General features: G+C 31.0%; 1 protein-coding gene across 2 annotated transcripts; it reads right to left on the bottom strand.

Moving 5' to 3' along the window:
• Nucleotides 1-1,399: 1,399 nt before the first annotated feature.
• On the bottom strand, nt 1,400-15,484 carry LOC148282937 (protein takeout-like). 2 transcript variants are annotated; one of them, XM_088224280.1, is made up of 5 exons: nt 15,362-15,484; nt 11,285-11,537; nt 4,704-4,846; nt 2,948-3,050; nt 1,400-2,035 (listed from the first exon to the last, which is right to left on the bottom strand). In XM_088224280.1, the coding sequence occupies exons 1-5, from the start codon at nt 15,429-15,431 to the stop codon at nt 1,834-1,836; spliced, it is 771 nt and encodes a 256-aa protein (XP_088080406.1). In that variant the 5' UTR covers nt 15,432-15,484; the 3' UTR covers nt 1,400-1,833. The 2 variants fall into 2 exon arrangements, 1 of the variants encoding a protein (XP_088080406.1); XR_015821984.1 differs by lacking the exons at nt 4,704-4,846; nt 11,285-11,537; nt 15,362-15,484 and adding an exon at nt 4,041-4,185 and having other exon boundaries at nt 2,001-2,035.
• Nucleotides 15,485-18,438: the final 2,954 nt, after the last annotated feature.

Below are 18,438 nucleotides of genomic sequence, written 5' to 3'. Positions count from 1 at the left end.
TTATTTGCGAAAGTCTAAATAACTAACAGGGTTGAGATGTTATACTTGTAGTGAGGAAGTTCAGTGGTTTATATTTATTTGTTTCATGTATTTTTATATAAAATGTATATTAAAATACATATAATAGTTAAATACAAGTATTTAATAACATTGAGATAACTTACCAATATAAAAAAAGATGTTATATTTATTGTTAGAATGTAGTATTGTAAAAAAACGTATATAGTAAATGAAATAATTGTAAATATTAGTTAATATACACAGCAATATTAACTTTTGCGTGGCTGTGATGTCACACTAGTCGACATAGGACACAAGATTTAATATATCTTTCTTATTTTTTTAATGATGAACTCGTATTTTTTGCAATATTCAAATGGACAATTTCACGCCGGATTTGGAAAGTAAAATTTGTATTACAATGCTAGATGTTAATAAAAATAAATAAATTATCATAGCTTCACGAAGAATGAATGTCTGCTAATTCAACAACACATATGTATAAGAGAGAGCACGAAGACATAACAAGGAAGACAAAGACGCTGTTTTGTGGCGGGTAATATGTAAAACAGATTCTTCAGTCCGTTGATGACAGTGATGGGGGACGCACGCACATAATACGAGCGGCGTATTTATAAATTTTAATTTATTTTGCTTTACAGGGCTTAATAATAAGTTTATTTGCATTAATTATTGAAAAGGAAGTATTAAATAGTACGTCTCCATGTATTTTTTTCTAATGTCTGAACTTTTTTTTGCTTGTGGTAACACGATGTTACATCACCGCGCGCAAAGGGATTATTTACCACAGTCTTTTAAGAGTTAATTCAATTAAGGAAATAAATATATATTATGTATATTATACATCACGCCGTTTCTCCGTAGGGATAGGAAGATAGAATAGAACGCTATTTTACTCTGTCTTTGCATACAGACCTCGCTTCCTATACATTTATACATCTTCTCATGCACGCAAGCCGATTATTCCTACTCTTGACATGTCCATCTTCTAGTGTTTGATTCACTTGATCGTGCCATGTCTTTCTCGGTCTCTCTCGTTTTCTGCATCCATCAACATTCGCATCGTAGATCCTTTTAGCCGTTCTTTTTTATATATCTAAAGCGCGTTATTACTCTGAGGCAATGTAATGTATTGATGCCCGTCGATGAACCAAGCAAAAATACAAATTTCGTTTGTGTGAGTAGGTATTTTAGAATGATTCATATAAAACTACCTAATTGTTACGCAAACGTAAACCCAAGGTTATTCTATCGTTTTTCTAGGTTATAATGCCGTGTTCATGTTGCTCGTCCATCTTACCTGCACACGTTTTGAAGAACATTCAAACAAATCTAAGATGATGCACTGTCGATATGACAGAAAAAAAATCAGACATGATTTTTATTCAGACATGGTTTTATTGATCAATCAAAAACAATAATATGTTTTAATCTCCTGTATTCTATTTAATAAATAAATAACATTTAATTCAATATAAGGTATAGTGGTCGCCAGATACGCGAAACCTGTATTTCGATTAAATGTTCATTTGATTTATGAATGTTTTTAGTAGAATCACCGCAATTTTTTCAACGAAAATCAAAACAGTTTTATATAGGTAACTAAAATTATCTACATACGTTCTCATATTTTAAAAAATTCTCAAACTTTAAATCAGACATCTCAAACATATATTTGACAAACATAAATAAATCTTTGTCGCTGTGCAACTCAAAGCATGTTAAAAACAAAATCTTATGTTTTTGCTTATTTTTACTAGTCACAATATAAGCGAAGGCATCTTTATTTGGCGACCACTGTACTGCGAGATATCACTCCGTTATAAAAATATTTTTGAATTGTATCCTTTCGAGAATTCTTCTAGAATATTCTTCAAAAATACCACTAAAAGCACCCTCGATTGAGGATTGGAGTTCTTGGTATATATCCAGCCAGTTATCGTTCAAGAATATGTTCATGTTATCTCCCAAAGCTTGGTCGCCCTTAAATAGGTTACTGAAGTTGATATATAATCTGAAAAAATGTGTTTTAAATTAAGTATTAAAAGTTTTAATGAGATAGACAAGGCATGGTCAATTTATATAATTTAGAGTTCCACAGGACAGCGTTCTGGGACTGATCCTATTCCTGGTCTACATAAACTCTTTGCGTGAATGGAGGAAAAACAGTTACGTTTTCAGATGACACGTTTTTGTTATTCGGGGGTGGTGATTACAACTCTGTTGATACGTAAATTTTAGCATGTACTTACTTCCTCCTACGATGGTTTTATCAGTTTTTTGAACATACTAAAATAACAGATAATACGATAATTTTGCCAGACAGGTAACTACGCTAATATTTTCCAATGGGGTGATTTTCTTAGACGCGATAATTGTGTACCAGTAAGACGGTTAGTTTTAGTTACACGGCACACCATAAGGGTAATAAATCAAATTAATTTTGCTATAAGGAAAAAAATATTTTGGTAATTTATTCATATCTTTTGATGAAAATATAAAAAAAAGAGTTTATGTGTGATTTCAAATGCTTTCATTTATTTTTTAAAATCAAAATTTAAGTCATAGGAACTGTTTGTTATGATCTCAATTTCAAGAGGCGTAATCTACCGGTGAAAATATAATTATATTAGAGGTATATTTCTATCAAAAATACCTTAAAAAATGATTGTTTTTATGTAATATTTATACCTATACTTTTTTTTAAAGAACGGTGTTTTAAAATGGTCTAATAATATGATTTCCTTACTTTTTATCAGACTGCAGCCCTAATACTTGTAAGTATAAAGGATTGATTGGAAGCATGTTTATTAATACTTTTGATTTATTAATTAAAAGATTATACCTCAAAGCACGTGTGTGTTAGTATATGTGTGTGTGTGTGTGTGTGTGCCAACATAACATTATAAAAGGGAAAAGTGCATACCTGGCTGGTTGAAGTTTGATCTTCAGGCTTTTGACTTTTAAATATTCTCTTCCTTTTCTGATCAATGGTTCACCTTTGATGGTTATATTAGCTTTTAAATTAACTGGAAAATAAATTTGAAGTTTATTATATCAATAAATTAAGGAAATTTCTATATTTTTTATTACGTCACACGGTGACAGCGAGATAAAATTATGACGATTATTATTCGTAATGATTGGTTCATTCGATAGTGTCGTCATTTGCTGTGTTATTGGTTAGTCCTTGGGTAAAAAGTCAATTTAATATATTTTAATCTTTTGTTTTCTATATTTTCCATAGGGTTTACTTTAAGTATTGCCATTGTATTTGAGAAAACCTTTCGAAAATTCGATTTTAAGTTGCAACATTTATTTGAAAATGCTAAATCTATTTACATTAGGTCACGTGTCCCAATTCCGTGTAATTGAAATTCCGTTCTGAGTTGTGGGAACAGATTTTTAAAAAAGAATCGTAAAATCATATACCTTCACATACAAAAAAAAACAGTAATTAATTTTATTTTAATAATATTTAAAAAATGAAAACTTATTTACTCGTTTATTAATGAAAATTAAGATGTTTTCAACCAAAACCACAATCATTTTAATAAGTTTTACTTTTACTTTAGGAAATTAAAAACTGCGAGTAATTTTTGTTGAGAGCCTAAATAATACAAAAACTAGCAGGCAACAGTCCTCCGGTATCTATACTACTACTGAGATAGTTAGTTCTAAAACAACGGTAGTCCAGTAATACTTTAGAGAGTGTTTAAAGAGAGAAATCCTTCCAAAAAAACTGCTATTGCAGTTTGGCGGGAATTAAAAAAATTGTTTAGAAGAATGCTTATATGAAAAAAAATTCAATAAAAAAAATATTTAAAAAAGTCCATATTTAAAATGTTTTCTTCTTAAATAACCTTATCAAAAGCCTATAAATCTAAAAAAAACAGCAATTAATTGTGTTGTTACTTTGAGAAACACATTTGAAACTATTTTACAACTTCAAACCGCTCTCCTGAACAAAATTCAACATGTTTGAACAGAAATCAACCCATTTTATGAAGCAAACCTACCTTAATTTTAGCATTTTTTAAGTCATAAACAAACTAACACAGAGTAATATCAACTTCAATATATTATATCGATACGGTATAGAGTAAAATTAATATTTGTATACATTAAAGTATCTTCACTGGTAACTAACCTAAAAACGTTTGAAAACGTTTAACACGACAGCGAGAGAGACAGCAATCGGATGCAAGAGAGAGACAGCGCCTTACAAAACAATTAAGGACGCATGTGTATTATTTTCCAAACGACGTATGTCTTCTGCTACTACTGACGCGATGAACTTTGTCAAGAACGACGAAAGAGCATTGGGTGGATTCATAAAACATGATTTTTTTAATTATTTCATTTATCAATAGGCTGGTAAAAACGCGAATCAGGACACCATGAGATCAACTAATCTCCACTCGATTTCTTTTAGCAAAATTTTCACCCACAAGTAGAAACTAATTAAATGAAACCGAAAAAGAAAATAATAAATATGTGTCACCCACCCTAATTTTACCTGACCGAGAGAATTTGCACGATACGTGTGAACGGGCCCGTACATGACAGACTCAATCAATCATTTTAAGACTATTAATATTATACATACTCGATGAAAATATCTCGGGCCGAGTTTTCATAGATTTTTCTGTAAGGACGTAAATATTATAATTTTCTTTTACCCATTGTCATGTTGCTTACTCCTTCTCCTTGAATGGGTAGAATAAGGACCTTCCCATTGACAGTGTAAGGGCCAGCTAAGTTCATTCTTTTCACCAAAATATTCAAGTGTAAAAGAAAATCCTTTGGGCTGGATAATTTTCCACTGGAATAAAATAAAAATATTTTATTAAACTTACTATCGTCAATTTATACTCGCAGTTACATAGTTAATGTATAAAATAATTTGAAGATTTTCATCCTAAATTTATATAAAATGTCAAATATACAAAAATACTGGCAACAGCCCGATAGAGAAAAAATAACTAATTAATAAAATATGTATAAGTGTAAAGGAAGGAAAGTATATTTATATTTTCACTTACACACTTTGTGAGAAATTAAGATTAAAATGTTTAATTTTCGTATTTGATTTTATATATATCTCGTAGATACACTCGCTCGTCGAATTTGTAAACATTATTTCTATCGTACGAAATTTCGAAATCTTGAAAGATGTTTTAATTAATACTGATTAATAGTGTCGAAATAAAAGGTTCAAAAAATGTTTTACTAGAGACGGTTTATTCGAATGAAGGTATTCGATTGATTACTAAATTCATTGGAATGGAAGTCCGAATGCAGTAATTCATTCGGATAATTGATTAAATTTAAAATATCTGTTTGGCATCCTTGGAGGTGGGGATAATCCTGGGGAGAAGGGGCAATGCCCAGATCTTGGAAAATCTGTGACTCCTCCCCCCCCCCCCCCATAGTGGCTATAGGCCACAATAACCGAAACATCCCATCTCTATTATCTATGGAATACCGGAAAATAATGATTCATTCGATTATTTAATTAATTAAATCTCTAATCGTTTGATTAGGAAATTCATTCAATTAAATTCATCGCCAGTTTTCTCCACAAGAACTTCATTGTACAATTATAATTTTAATAAGCACACAATATTTTACATTTCATTTGATATCATTTTTGAACGGTGAAAACTAGAATTCCTTTATAAATATCGAATAGAAACAGATTACTCTTGATTCATCCATTCTTTTTCTTTTTGTTATCAACACTCTGGATTCGTTGGCAGCAAAGCTCTGCATCTTCTCTGCCACTCCAGCCTGTCCTGTGTTGCCCTTTTTAGGTCTATTTATGACATGTAGCTCTCGTATCTTGGAACAAATCCTTAAGGTATTCTCAGCGAGGGCGCTCCCTGTAGGTTGTCCCCTGAAACATCTCCTCTATTACGTCACATAGGAGACCCCTGTGACGTACTATGTTTTCAATCCATCCAGCACGTTTTTCAGAAATGGTCTTAACCCTTATACTGCTAAACAACGATATATCGTTGTTGTTAATCCCTATCATAAAGTTCTAACTAGACTGATGCTGACGTCATAATCCCCAAAAGGGTAAATGAATTCGGGAACTGCTTGTTGCACTTAACCGTCAGTGGTATAAAACATTTTCAAAACATAAAAATGACTTATTCGACGGGTTATTATTTAGTTTCGTACCTATTTCAGCCCTACGGAAAATTTTATACAAAAAATGTTTTCTTACGCGCTGTAAAAATTTAAGCATTAAATTGTACGGCAAAGTTTCTTGAAAATGAATAAAAAATCATTAAAAATATTTTAATGAAAACGAACAACTTTGAACGACGTCACTTGTTCATATGAATCAATCAATGATAAGAGGGTTGTGTAAGATTTCCGGTTTGCTAATCGTCAATGAACCAATCAACAGAACTAACCGAGAAAAAGCGGAAGAGAACTTGCGACGTCACACGCGGATTAATGTCAGAAATACAAAACTTTAAAATATCGTAGCGCTGATAATACGATACATTAAAATTGAAAAAAAAAGCTTTGTCTTTTAACATTTTTTTTTTTTAAACCTCTAAACATCCTCATTATAAATTTACTTATGTTGTTTAAATTCGCAGTGCTTTTAAGAAAAGAGAAACGACTAAACACGGGAAACTTCTAGCTAGTCGGGACCTGAAACTGAACTTTTTTACATTCCAAAAACAGTGAAATAAAAAATAAATCAATGTTAATAGTTAGATTTTTAATCACTTATATGATATTTGAGGAAAATAATTATATTTGGTGTTTTCCCCGCTATTAAACCCGAGTCAGTGATTACGAAAATATTGATGTACTTCCGTAATGAATAACTAATTGAATACTTTACCTTTAATATAATAACTCTTATCTAGTGAGGTCCCTATATCACCGGAAAACCCCATAATTAAGAATATAAACAAATAAGTAAAGAGCCATAAAACATAAAAATAATTCACCATGGAACCTAATGATTGTCAATTAGGACGTTTGAATATAAAAAAAATCATTTGTTAATTTATTATAATGGGTACCCACAGTAATGGGAAATCAAAATGTTTTAGCTGTTCATTAGGTAGTAATTATTACTCTACTAACAAAACGTAATTATTACCATACAAACTCTATTCTACAAACAAAACGTAAATGAGGTATATCAGCTCGATATTGATCCAAAAATACTTCAGAAAAAGCTTCTTCGATTTCGTGCTCTTCGTAAGAGTCATATTATAAATTATTATCACAACCACTTAAAAAAATATCGTTATTGTCATATTCACTTTCGGAATAGGTTGAGCTGCTAAGCCTCCGAGTTTCTCGGCGAGGTACTATTATTTCTTTATCACTTTCACTATCCGTTATCATTTTGAATGATATATTTTGTAAATTTATTCATAATAAAAAGGACGCTTTGCAGAGTTAAATTGTTAATTAGAGTAACAAAGTAAGATTAAAAATATATATAAATGTAAAAAATATGTAATTTACCTCAGCTGTTTGTAATTTCGGCAACTGTTGTCTATCTCGCTCAGTCCATTATGCGTGAACTAGCTATCATCGAAACGGAATATTTTTCTTAGAAGAAATATCAATTTTTGAGACAGTTGTACAAAAACATATTTTTTAAAATTTAAATTATATTATAACAACTACCAAGAAATAATATCACTTCTTTGTACATTTACCGGTTACCTTTAGGTTTCAATCTAAATAACTCCCTACAAACATTTAGACATACTCAAAATATTATTGATTAAAATAACTTGCATAAAAAATTTAAAGTAATTTTAGGCATTACCTAGGAGGTGATATAATTTATCCAGATGAAACTTACCGACATCAATAAAGGTTTCAGCTCTTTTAGTTTGCAAAAGTCAACAGATGGAAGAGTTGAGGTAATGTAAAAATAATCATGAATATGTATGTGTAGACATACCCAGAATAGTGAATATCTCGCAGTGTGTAAAGTGGTAATTTAAACCAGCCAATTTCCATATTCCCTTGGCAAAAATGTTTTTCCTCTCGGTTGCAACAAATTTCAAGATATATTTTACTCAATTTTTGTTTAAATGCATTGATGGAAGTGGTAGGTTTGATAATTTATAACAGAGCACTTTGCTCCGCAATTAACAAAAAAACTATAATAATTATTTCGTTTCAATAATAACAATGCGCCTTGAGATTGCAGTACGAGATCAGTTTGTTTGTTTTTATTTTCAATTAAGAAAGGGTTTACAACCGCTGTACGAAAATTGTCTATTTGCGGCACGAGTTGTCCATCTTGCTCACTCCATTAGGCTTGAATTAGATATTTATGAAATGGAAGATTTTTCTTGGAATTGCTATTAATTGATAAAACAGTAGTGTGTTTGGAAAACAACGTATTCGGTAAAATATTTTTGAAATGTATAAATAAGAGGATTTCTGATTAGATTCTTGAAAAACTGCGTAGCAGCGTAAGGGTTAAAACCCTTATACTGCTAAACAACGATATATCGTTGTTGTTAATCCCTATCATAAAGTTCCAACTAGACTGATGCTGACGTCATAATCCCCAAAAGGGTAAATGAATTCGGGAACTGCTTGTTGCACTTAACCGTCAGTGGTATAAAACATTTTCAAAACATACAAATTACTTATTCGACGGGTTATCATTTAGTTTCGTACCTATTTCAGCCCCACGGAAAATTTAACACAAAAAATGTTTTCTTACGCGCGGTTAAAATTTGAGCATTAAATTGTACGGCAAAGTTTCTTGAAATGAATAAAAAATATTTAAATAAAAACGAACTACTTTGAATGACGTCACTTGTTCATATGAATCAACCAATGATAAGAGGATTGTGGAAGATTTCCGGTTTGCTAATCGTCAATGGACCAATTAACAGAACTAACCGAGAAGAAGCGGATGAGAACTTGCGACGTCACACGCGGGTTAATGTCAGAAATACAAAAATTTAAAAGATCGTAGCGCTGATAATACGATACATAAAAATTAAAAAAGCTTTGTCTGATAACAATTTTTTTTTAAACCACTAAACATCCTCATTATAAATTTACTTATGATGTTTAAATTCGCAGTGCTTTTAGGAAAAGAGAAACGACTAAACACAGGAAACTTCTAGCTAGTCGGGACCTGAAACAGTGAACTTTTTTACATTGCAAAAACAGTCAAATGAAGAATAAATTAATGTTCATAGTTAGTTTTTTAATCACCTATATAATATTTGAAGAAAATAATTGCATTCGGTGTTTTTCCCGCGATTAAACCCGATCCAATAATTAAGAAAATATTGATGTACTTCCGCAATGAATAACTAATTAAATACTTTACTTTTAATATAATAACTCTTATCTAGTGAGGTCCCTATATCACCGGAAAACCCCATAATTAAGAATATAAACAAATAACTAAAGAGCCATAAAACATAAAAATAATTCACCATGGAACCTAATGATTGTCAATTAGGACGTTTGAATATTAAAAAAATCATTTGTTCATTTATTATAATGGGTGCCCACAGCAATGGGAAATTCAAATGTTTTAGCTGTTCATTAGGTAGTAATTATTACTCTACTAACAAAACGTAATTATTACTATACAAACTCTATTCTACAAACAAAACGTAAATGAGGTATATCAGCTCGATATTGATCCAAAAATACTTTAGAAAAAGCTTCTTCGATTTCGTGCTCTTCGTAAGAGTCATATTATAAATTATTATCACTATCACTTAAAAAATGATCGTTATTGTCTAATTCACTTTCGGAATAGGTTTAGCTGCTAAGCCTCCGAGTTTCTCGGTGAGGTACTATTATTTCTTTATCACTTTCACTATCCGTTATCATTTTGAATGATATATTTTGTAAATTCATTCACAATAAAAAGGACGCTTTGCAGAGTAAAATTATTAGTTAGAGTAACAAAGTAAGATTAAAAATATATTCAAATGTAAAAAATATGTAATTTACCTAAGCTGTTTGTAATTTCGGCAACTGTTGTCTATCTCGCTCAATCCATTATGCGTGAACTAGCTATTAGTAAAACGGAATATTTTTCTTAGAAGAGATATCAATTTGTGAGACAGTTGTACAAAAACATTATTTTTTTAAATTATATTATAACATCTACCAAGAAATAATATATTTTCTTAGTACATTTACCGGTTACTTTTAAGTTTCAATCTAAATAACTCCCTACAAACATTTGGACATACTCAAAATATTGTTGATTAAAATAACTTGCATAAAAAAATTAAAGTATTTTTAGGCATTACCTAGGTGAAATAATTTATCCAGGTGAAACTCACCGACATCAATAAAGGTTTCAGCTCTTTTAGTTTGCAAGAGTCAACAGATAGAAGAGTTGAGGTAGTGTAAAAATCGTCATGAATGTGGATGTGTAAACGTACCCCTAAAATAGTGAATATTTTGTAGTGTGTAAAGTGGTCATTTAAACCAGCCAATGACAGATCATAAGTCCTGTAAATGCCTAGACTTCCATATTCCCTTGGCAAAAATGTTTTCCCTCTCTGTTGCAACTAATTTCAAGATATATTTTACACAATTTTTGTTTAGCATGCATTGATGGAAGTGGTAGGTTTGATAATATATAACAGAGCACTTTGCCCCGCAATAAGCAAAAAACTATCATTATTATTTCGTTTCAATAATAACTATTAAAACAATGCGCCTTGAGATTGCTGTACGAGATCAGTTTTGTTTGTTTTTATTTTCAATTAAGAAAGGGTTTACAACCGCTGTACGAAAATTGTCTATTTGCGGCACGAATTGTCTATCTCGCTCACTCCACTGGGCTTGAATTAGATATTTATGAAATGGAAGATTTTTCTTGGAATTGCTATTAATTTTTAAAACAGTAGTGTGTTTGGAAAACAACGTATTCGATAAAATATTTTTAAAATGTATTAATAATAAGATTTCTGATTAGATTCTTGAAAAACTGCGTAGCAGCGTAAGGGTTAAGCGAATGCGTTCTTCCTTCGATTCCACTAAGAACCATTCTATCATTGAGGAAAGTCAAAGTAGAGATCAAGTTAAACCATTGACATATAAATAAATCAACTTTGTTTTTGACCACTTCTTATATTGTTTTACCTACCGGTTTTAAATTTACACAAGCTTCCTTACCAAGGTTTAAGTCTATAATGAATATTTAACTTCTTTTCAAATAAAGAAAATTAATAAACGACTTGATGATTTATTTTTTTTGCAAGCTTACCTTACTGATTCAGTTACAAGTCCTGATAATCCTTCCATTACATTGTCTGTCAAATCCAATTTAATTGCTACCGCTCCGGTTCCTTTGTCTATGAAGATCCTGTTAATCATCATCGGGTCCATGTCCGTAGCTCCCAACTCAGGGTTTCCATTATCATTCAACTGACGGAGGGCATCGTTAACTGCTTCTGTCAGACACTTGTTCAATTTGCCGTCCAGTTCGGGAGGAACTTTGCATCTCTTGAAGGAATCAGCTGGAATTGTGAAAAGTTCACATGTAATAGTTGAACAACGTTGTCAAGCAGTGGCCTTATACGTAACTAATTTGTTTTGAAAATATGGTTTTGATTGTGTTAGAATGAGATGGATATATGACGAACGAACGAACTTATGAAACGAAATTGTGACCTGCAGATTTTGAAATGTTCACAATACAACAGAAAGTAAGCTAGGTCGAGTAAATATATTCCAATAGAATGTTAAAACATCGAGTAGATTTTGAAAAGTTTAAGTTACAAATACAGGTAAAAAAGTCCAGCAGATTTTATTAAGTTCACAATACAACAGAAGGTAAAAAGGTCGAGTAGATATTACAACAGAATGTAAGAAAGTCGAGTAGATTTTGTAAAGTTCAAATTACAACAAAAGGTAAAAAAGTCAAGCAGATTTTATTAAATTCACAATACAACAGAAGGTAAAAAGGTCGGGTTGGTATTACAACAGAATGTAAGAAAGTCGAGTAGATTTTGAAACATTCTTAAATAATAAAAGGTATTTATTAAATATTGTATAACTGTATAATACATTAACTTGTATTTAGTAATTTTATTATGATTATTATTATTATATATTTACGCTTTTTTAGTTAGTTGATAATATCTTAAGAACTAATATTCATTTTTAATAACATTATATTTTTTTATCAAAATTTCTCAAAAATATATTTTTTCAAATTCATTTTAAATAACAATGTTTTTAGTTTGTCCAAATGTTTGCAGACAGGCTGGATTTCCTCCCTAGGGAGTTGTATAGATCTAAATTTGTTGCAAACAGAGAGAGAAAATTTTTAGAGAAGGGAATATGGAAGTATAGGCATTTACAGAACTTATGACCTGTCATTGGCTAGTTTAAGTGGCCACATTACACACTGTGTAACATTTATTATTCTGTTTATGTTTAATTATCCACATCTCCTCAACTCTTCCATCTGTTGACTTTTGTGCAGTAAAAGAGCTGAAACCTGTATCACATGGGTGAGATTCATCCGGCTGAACCAATTCACCTACTAGGCTTAGAAACATGACATTATTGTTTCGCGACCGGCAGATCGGAACCTTATAAAAAATAATGGAAACCTTATCTTTACATAAACACTATATATATGGTGAGCCTTAAATGTATACCTAGTTTCAATTACTAAAAATTTGATACTTGTAGAACCTTTAAATGTTTTATTTATTTTTTCAGAAACTACAATAAATGGAAATTTAAATAATATCTAAGTTTTAAAAATTATATAGTCCAAGTGAGTTCCACTAACTAGTTCGAATTGTTTAAGGCGGATTCGCAAATTCTCAAAAAACACGTCAAAAAATTGCCCGTGGGATGGCGTTAATTTCCCGTACAATGTTTTGTTTTAACTGATTTATTGTTGTTAGATTGTCTTCATAGACTCTTAATTTTAAGTATCCATACGAAAATAATCACATGGGCTGAGATCCAATGTCTCCTCTTCGTGAAATGAGTTTCCCGGGGAACATCTCCTTCAAACGGTCGAAGCTAGGTACCATGAGGCTTTAACTTTTTCATCAGTTAAATTTTATAGGCTTTTAGAATAAACCTTGGCGTAAAATTCTTCGTAAAGTGGTCCTCTTGTTGTTTAAGGCTTGACTTCTCTTGCGAGTTGATTGTTGCGGATTTTCCCTTACAGATTCATTCACAGAATATCTTTTGGTATCCGCGCCGACTTCGGGTGGCTTTCATTCATTATTCTTACTGTTGAACCGGTTGTCTTAAACATGTTGATCAATTCCCGAATAGATTTTGCGCTTGGTGCTTGACTAATGTCTCGTAAACCAAAGTGAGCCCGGTACATTCGTCTCGAAAACGTCACGGAACACAAAACGCGCGCTGCTTTCCCGTAAATGGCTCCATGGCGACTAAAAATTCCACAAAATAGCGCATCTAACGCTACCCCTCGCACCGCGCTTGACCTACGTATTAATAAAAAAATAACGAAACAAACCGCAAACACAGTTCAGGCCCACCCTCTATAGTATACCCACGAGTATATTATACAATATACGTGCATACCAACTAGCTTTTACCCGCGGGCCGCGGCTTTCCTCTCGTGGTATTAGCGAGAAATTAGTTTTTTCGTTTAACAGTAAGAACGGAATGATGCATTTTTTCGGAATAAAAAGTAGCCTGTATTTATTGGGGATCAAAAAAACGACGAATTGTTCGTCTATGGCAACACGTTATTCTGTTTGAATATTGTTTCCATTTTCCAATAAGAATTTTCTCGAGGGAGTAATATTTTTTTGTGATAAAAAGTGTCACTTTTCAGTTCTTCAGCTATCCCTATTTAAAAAACTCATGTTGATCGGTTGCTCCGTTCCCACGTAAAGAAAACACAAACAAACAGACACACACGCTTTTGCAACTTTTAACTTGGAATCAGATATGAATTTATCGACTATATCTTTTTATTAAATACTTTAAACTTGTTGAAACTCACTGAAAAAAGAAAAATTATAGATTAACTGAATTTATTTGAGATTGTAAACTTTACATGGATTTGCCCAAATCTATTAGCACTCATTCACTTCAAGTTTCCTGGACAAAGGACTTGTCAAGTACCTCCGTTTAGTTGCAACAATTCGCGAACAGTATACTCATATAATGATATTCTGAATCGACTCCATGTACTCGGCAATAACTATACCGACGTTGCTGATATTTTTCACAAAAAGTATAGTTTATATACATCAACTCAATTCATCATTTTAAAGATGGTGAACGGTAATTTACATTTTTCAGATTAAAGTGCATTCAAGTTTACTTTTGTATGGGTACTATTGTGTACCATATTTACGTGTATACTTATTTTTTTAATTACTTGAATTGTTGTTATTATTACGGTTTTTTTTTATACAAAATAATTTTATTGTATTTAATATACTTATATTTTGTACCTCTTAGGAAAAAAAAAAAAATTTCCTTTTGAAATTTTATCTGCACACATTGTTTAATTATTTTTTTACATATAAATATGTTCTTTATACGAAACTGCTCTGTTATAGTATTTATGTAAAATAATACATTTCAATTTGATTTTTATGTTTTTACATTATATTGAAGTGTTTATATTATTTTAAATATGTATCTTTGTAAGGCTTAAGGTTAAAGGCACTGCATGCCATGTATATAATTAAATAAATCAATATTAGAATGGATATATTATGTACTTTAGATTTATTTATTAATTAGCAATAATTGATTGAAATTTAAATAATTTAATACCATTTTCATGTGTTATTTTGCTATGTGGAAAAAAATTGTCCATAATATTGTTTTTTTATATTTTTTTGGTCAAAATTTATTTTAAAAATTCAATCCTTATTATTTTTCACGTTAAGTGTGTACTTAGTATTTTTCGTTAAAAAAATATAGGTACATGCATCTCTATTTCATTATTTGTATTGAAATTTATTACTATTGAGAGAGAAAACATTTTGAATACGGGCGTATGGATTTGAAATAAGGTGAAATAATTCAGCCAGAGGATCAACATTAATAAAGGCTTTAGCACTTTTACTTCACAAAAGTCAACAGATGGAAGGTCGCTTAAACTTGGGCAGAATAACAAATGTTACGTAATGCGTAAACTCGCTACTTAAACCAGCCCATGACAGGTCATAAGCCCTGTAAATGCTGAGACTTGTTGCAAACATTTGGACATGTTTTTAATTTGTTGAGAAAGAAGATAATGTAAAATATAATATTAAGTATTTCTGGACGAAAAAAAAACAAAAAATTGCTTGGTGATAATAATTACATTAACATTGAAACTTACGAAATTTAATTGCATATCCACATTCACTAAATACAGCTACTAAAACAATAAACAATATCAAATTAGACATTGTATTATATGTCTTAATACTCCGTACTTTGCTTAACCAAACCGACTTCACAGTGTAATGTCTGATACTTAAATAAACCCTATTATTGTGTCATTATATATATATACTTACGCTCAAAGGAAGTATTTTTTATGTAGGTACTCGTATAATTAATTATTTGTATAAAAATAATTTATTGGTAATACATTATATTACAATTATTGGCAAATACTTATAAATATTTACATTCATTTATTCTACTATATTCGCGAGACGTTACAAGCTATTACATCTTATTTCTTGCATATGTAGGTGTAACTGTGTTTTATTATATATTTTATATGAGTGTTGCATTATTTTTTACGTTGCTTTTAATGTGCAAGATTTATATTTAATTCAATGAAAAACTTGATTTTGTTAATACAATATGTTTATTATATGTAAGGATCGGATGGGATGTTTCGGCTGTGGCCTGTTTTGCATTTGCTCTAGTAACGAGGAAACTCGTCGGAAGAAGGCGGATTATTGTCATTCGTCAACAGGCCTTCCGATCCACTTGAAGGGTGTTCGGCGTTTGTAAGATGTTTATTTTAGATAGTTGTACAAATTAAAATTAAACACCAGTTATACTTTAAAAAATAAACATAATAATTTTTAAAACAAAGAATACTTAAAAAATCCAGACGCTTTCAGATGACACGCTATCTACATAAATGGATGTTTGTTTTTAATAAATATCATCGCCATCCCACGAAACGATGCGATAGACCCAGCATCCCGAATATCTTTTGGCAACTAATTAACATCTTAAGTCCTTCATGATACAGGTTGTTTTTAGTTGCCTGCATTATTATTTTGGGGAGTGAACGTTGAACCTGCTTTACCGAAACCACGTTCAATGTCGTGTATCTGTCAAACCTCAATATTGTCATCATTTCCGTATTCTCAGCTTTCTGCATGACATTATATGGTTTTTCAGTTCTCTAAAAGAGAACACTAGAACAGTTTTTGAAATGCAGCAAATCTATTGCCTTAAAAATTAGATTCCTTGTATGTACTATTCTAACCATGCAAGATACTGCCTCTTGTGATGAGTCATTGTGACTTATTACAGGGGGGATGTGCCTTATATCCTCACTACGGCTTCTGCATCACACCTCCGGGTTATTTCATTCGAGTGGAGATGAGTTGGCTTCATGGTGTAACTGGTTCGTGCGTTTGTTTACCCGCTATACCTGAGGTTCTGGGGTTGATTCCCGTCAAAATCGACTTGAGTTATTTGTTTGATAGTTGACTCTTATGTGGCAAACGCAGTCGGCAGTAGGCACATTTCTATTCGTTTTTGTAGTATATAGTGCTGGAAACCATGAGTTTCATTTTTAATATTTAAAGCATTAACTTTGTGGTCAAACGTTTTACTAAATGTTATTAAATATTTTTTAATAACCACTTACCGACTTTTCTATGTCTACCGGTTTCGAGACGTACCCGTCTCTTCGTCAAGACACCAATTAAACCAACATACAGACCAACATGCAAAACCCACTATACACCTTCACCATAGTTGCTGCACAAAAATATATAACCAACACGACATGCATTTTAATAAGCACATGCACTGATTAGGACAAACATCTACTGAAAAAAGTAGAGGGGTTGGAGGGAGGGGATAAGCTTTATAGGTTTTATAGGGTGACCATTACAGTGGAACATCGTATAAAGAACTATATTGGAAGTTTGTTTGATTATTGATCAAAGGAACATTATTTTTTAAAGCTTTCCTAATATGAAATTTTCCATATTATTTATTTTTCCTTACCCTTTATTATTTGTGTGTAAGATTTTGACTCCAGTATTTTTATTAAAGTCATGATTTAAATTGATTAGGTGATTTGCGAATTCAGAGAAACTAATGTTGGTTTGTATGTTGGATTAATTGGTGTCCTAACGAAGAGATGGGTACGTTTTGAAACCGGTAAACATAGAAGTCAGTAAGTGGTTATAAACAAATATTTAATAACATTTAGTAACATGTTGAGTTAAATTTAAGCCCATCGTCTTTTTTTAAATATTTGGGTGTCTGTGTATTTAAATTAGTCGTGCACTGTAATTACTGGGTTTATGTACAATATTTGGTTTGCAGGCAGAAAAATGTCTAGTGTCTTTAAAGTGTTCAGCTATTGCGGATTTGTCAGGATGCCCAATTTACACGTTTTTTTGTGTTCTTCAATCCTTTTCTTTGCTGTGCGCCCTGTTTGTCCTATGGGCACGTTATCACACCCTTGACAACTTAGTTTATAAACAGCTTTCGTTTCCAAGGGATACTTGGGCTCAATTAATGTTTTTTTATTATTCCTAGAGTCCTGAACATTGTTTTTTATTTTTATTTCATGAAATTCATGGTATGCAGTTCCTCTGGTTGAAAAAGGAACATATTAAAAAAACGCTTTATTTTAAAATAATAATTTATTTTTTATCAATATTTATATTTTTATCACAATATTTTTAACATTATACTCCTAAATAAATAGTGAAGGTATAAAACAATAGGGTTAATGTTTTTGGTTTGATCTATTTACACATCTATATTAGATATACTTACAAACTAGAGGTAACTAAATCTATTTTATCACTATGCTATGATGTATGAAGTCAAACAATTTATAAATTTTTTCATGAACACCAATAAAGGTCACAATTTTTTTGCTTCACAAAAAAAAAATTGAAGAATTGTGGAAAAAAAGATAAAAGCAATCACTTAACTCAATTTTTATTTCATTCAAAAAAAATATTAATCAGTTTAATACTTTTAATAACGAAAACTTTGTCGTTTAACAATATCTAATACCGTCATTTTAAAGTGATATTTCGCAGATACGCTTTTAGTTATTAAATAGTTTTTTTTTTTTTAAAGACGCATCCTAAAAAGTTTTATTGACGCCTTGAATTCATTAGTTTTTTGTGAAATAGAATAACGCAAATATTGATTTTATGTATAGATTTCATTTAAATTATACTACAAGTCCAG

This window comes from Micrasema longulum, unplaced genomic scaffold (assembly GCF_059751315.1).
Source record: "Micrasema longulum isolate JH-2025_06_02 unplaced genomic scaffold, ASM5975131v1 h1tg000277l, whole genome shotgun sequence".
Taxonomy (NCBI): domain Eukaryota; kingdom Metazoa; phylum Arthropoda; class Insecta; order Trichoptera; family Brachycentridae; genus Micrasema; species Micrasema longulum.
The sequence above is the reverse complement of the archived record's forward strand: the minus strand, read 5'-3'. Positions and strand labels throughout refer to the sequence as shown.

Coding starts and splice junctions, on each gene's coding strand:
- LOC148282937 (XM_088224280.1), bottom strand. CDS start 15,431: ATGTCTAATTTGATATTGTTTATTGTTTTAGTAGCTGTATTTAGTGAA. Junction 11,538..15,361: donor TGGATATGCAATTAAATTTC/GTAAGTTTCAAT, acceptor TCACAATTCCAG/CTGATTCCTTCAAGAGATGC. Junction 2,036..2,947: donor ATCAAACTTCAACCAGCCAG/GTATGCACTTTT, acceptor ACATTTTTTCAG/ATTATATATCAACTTCAGTA.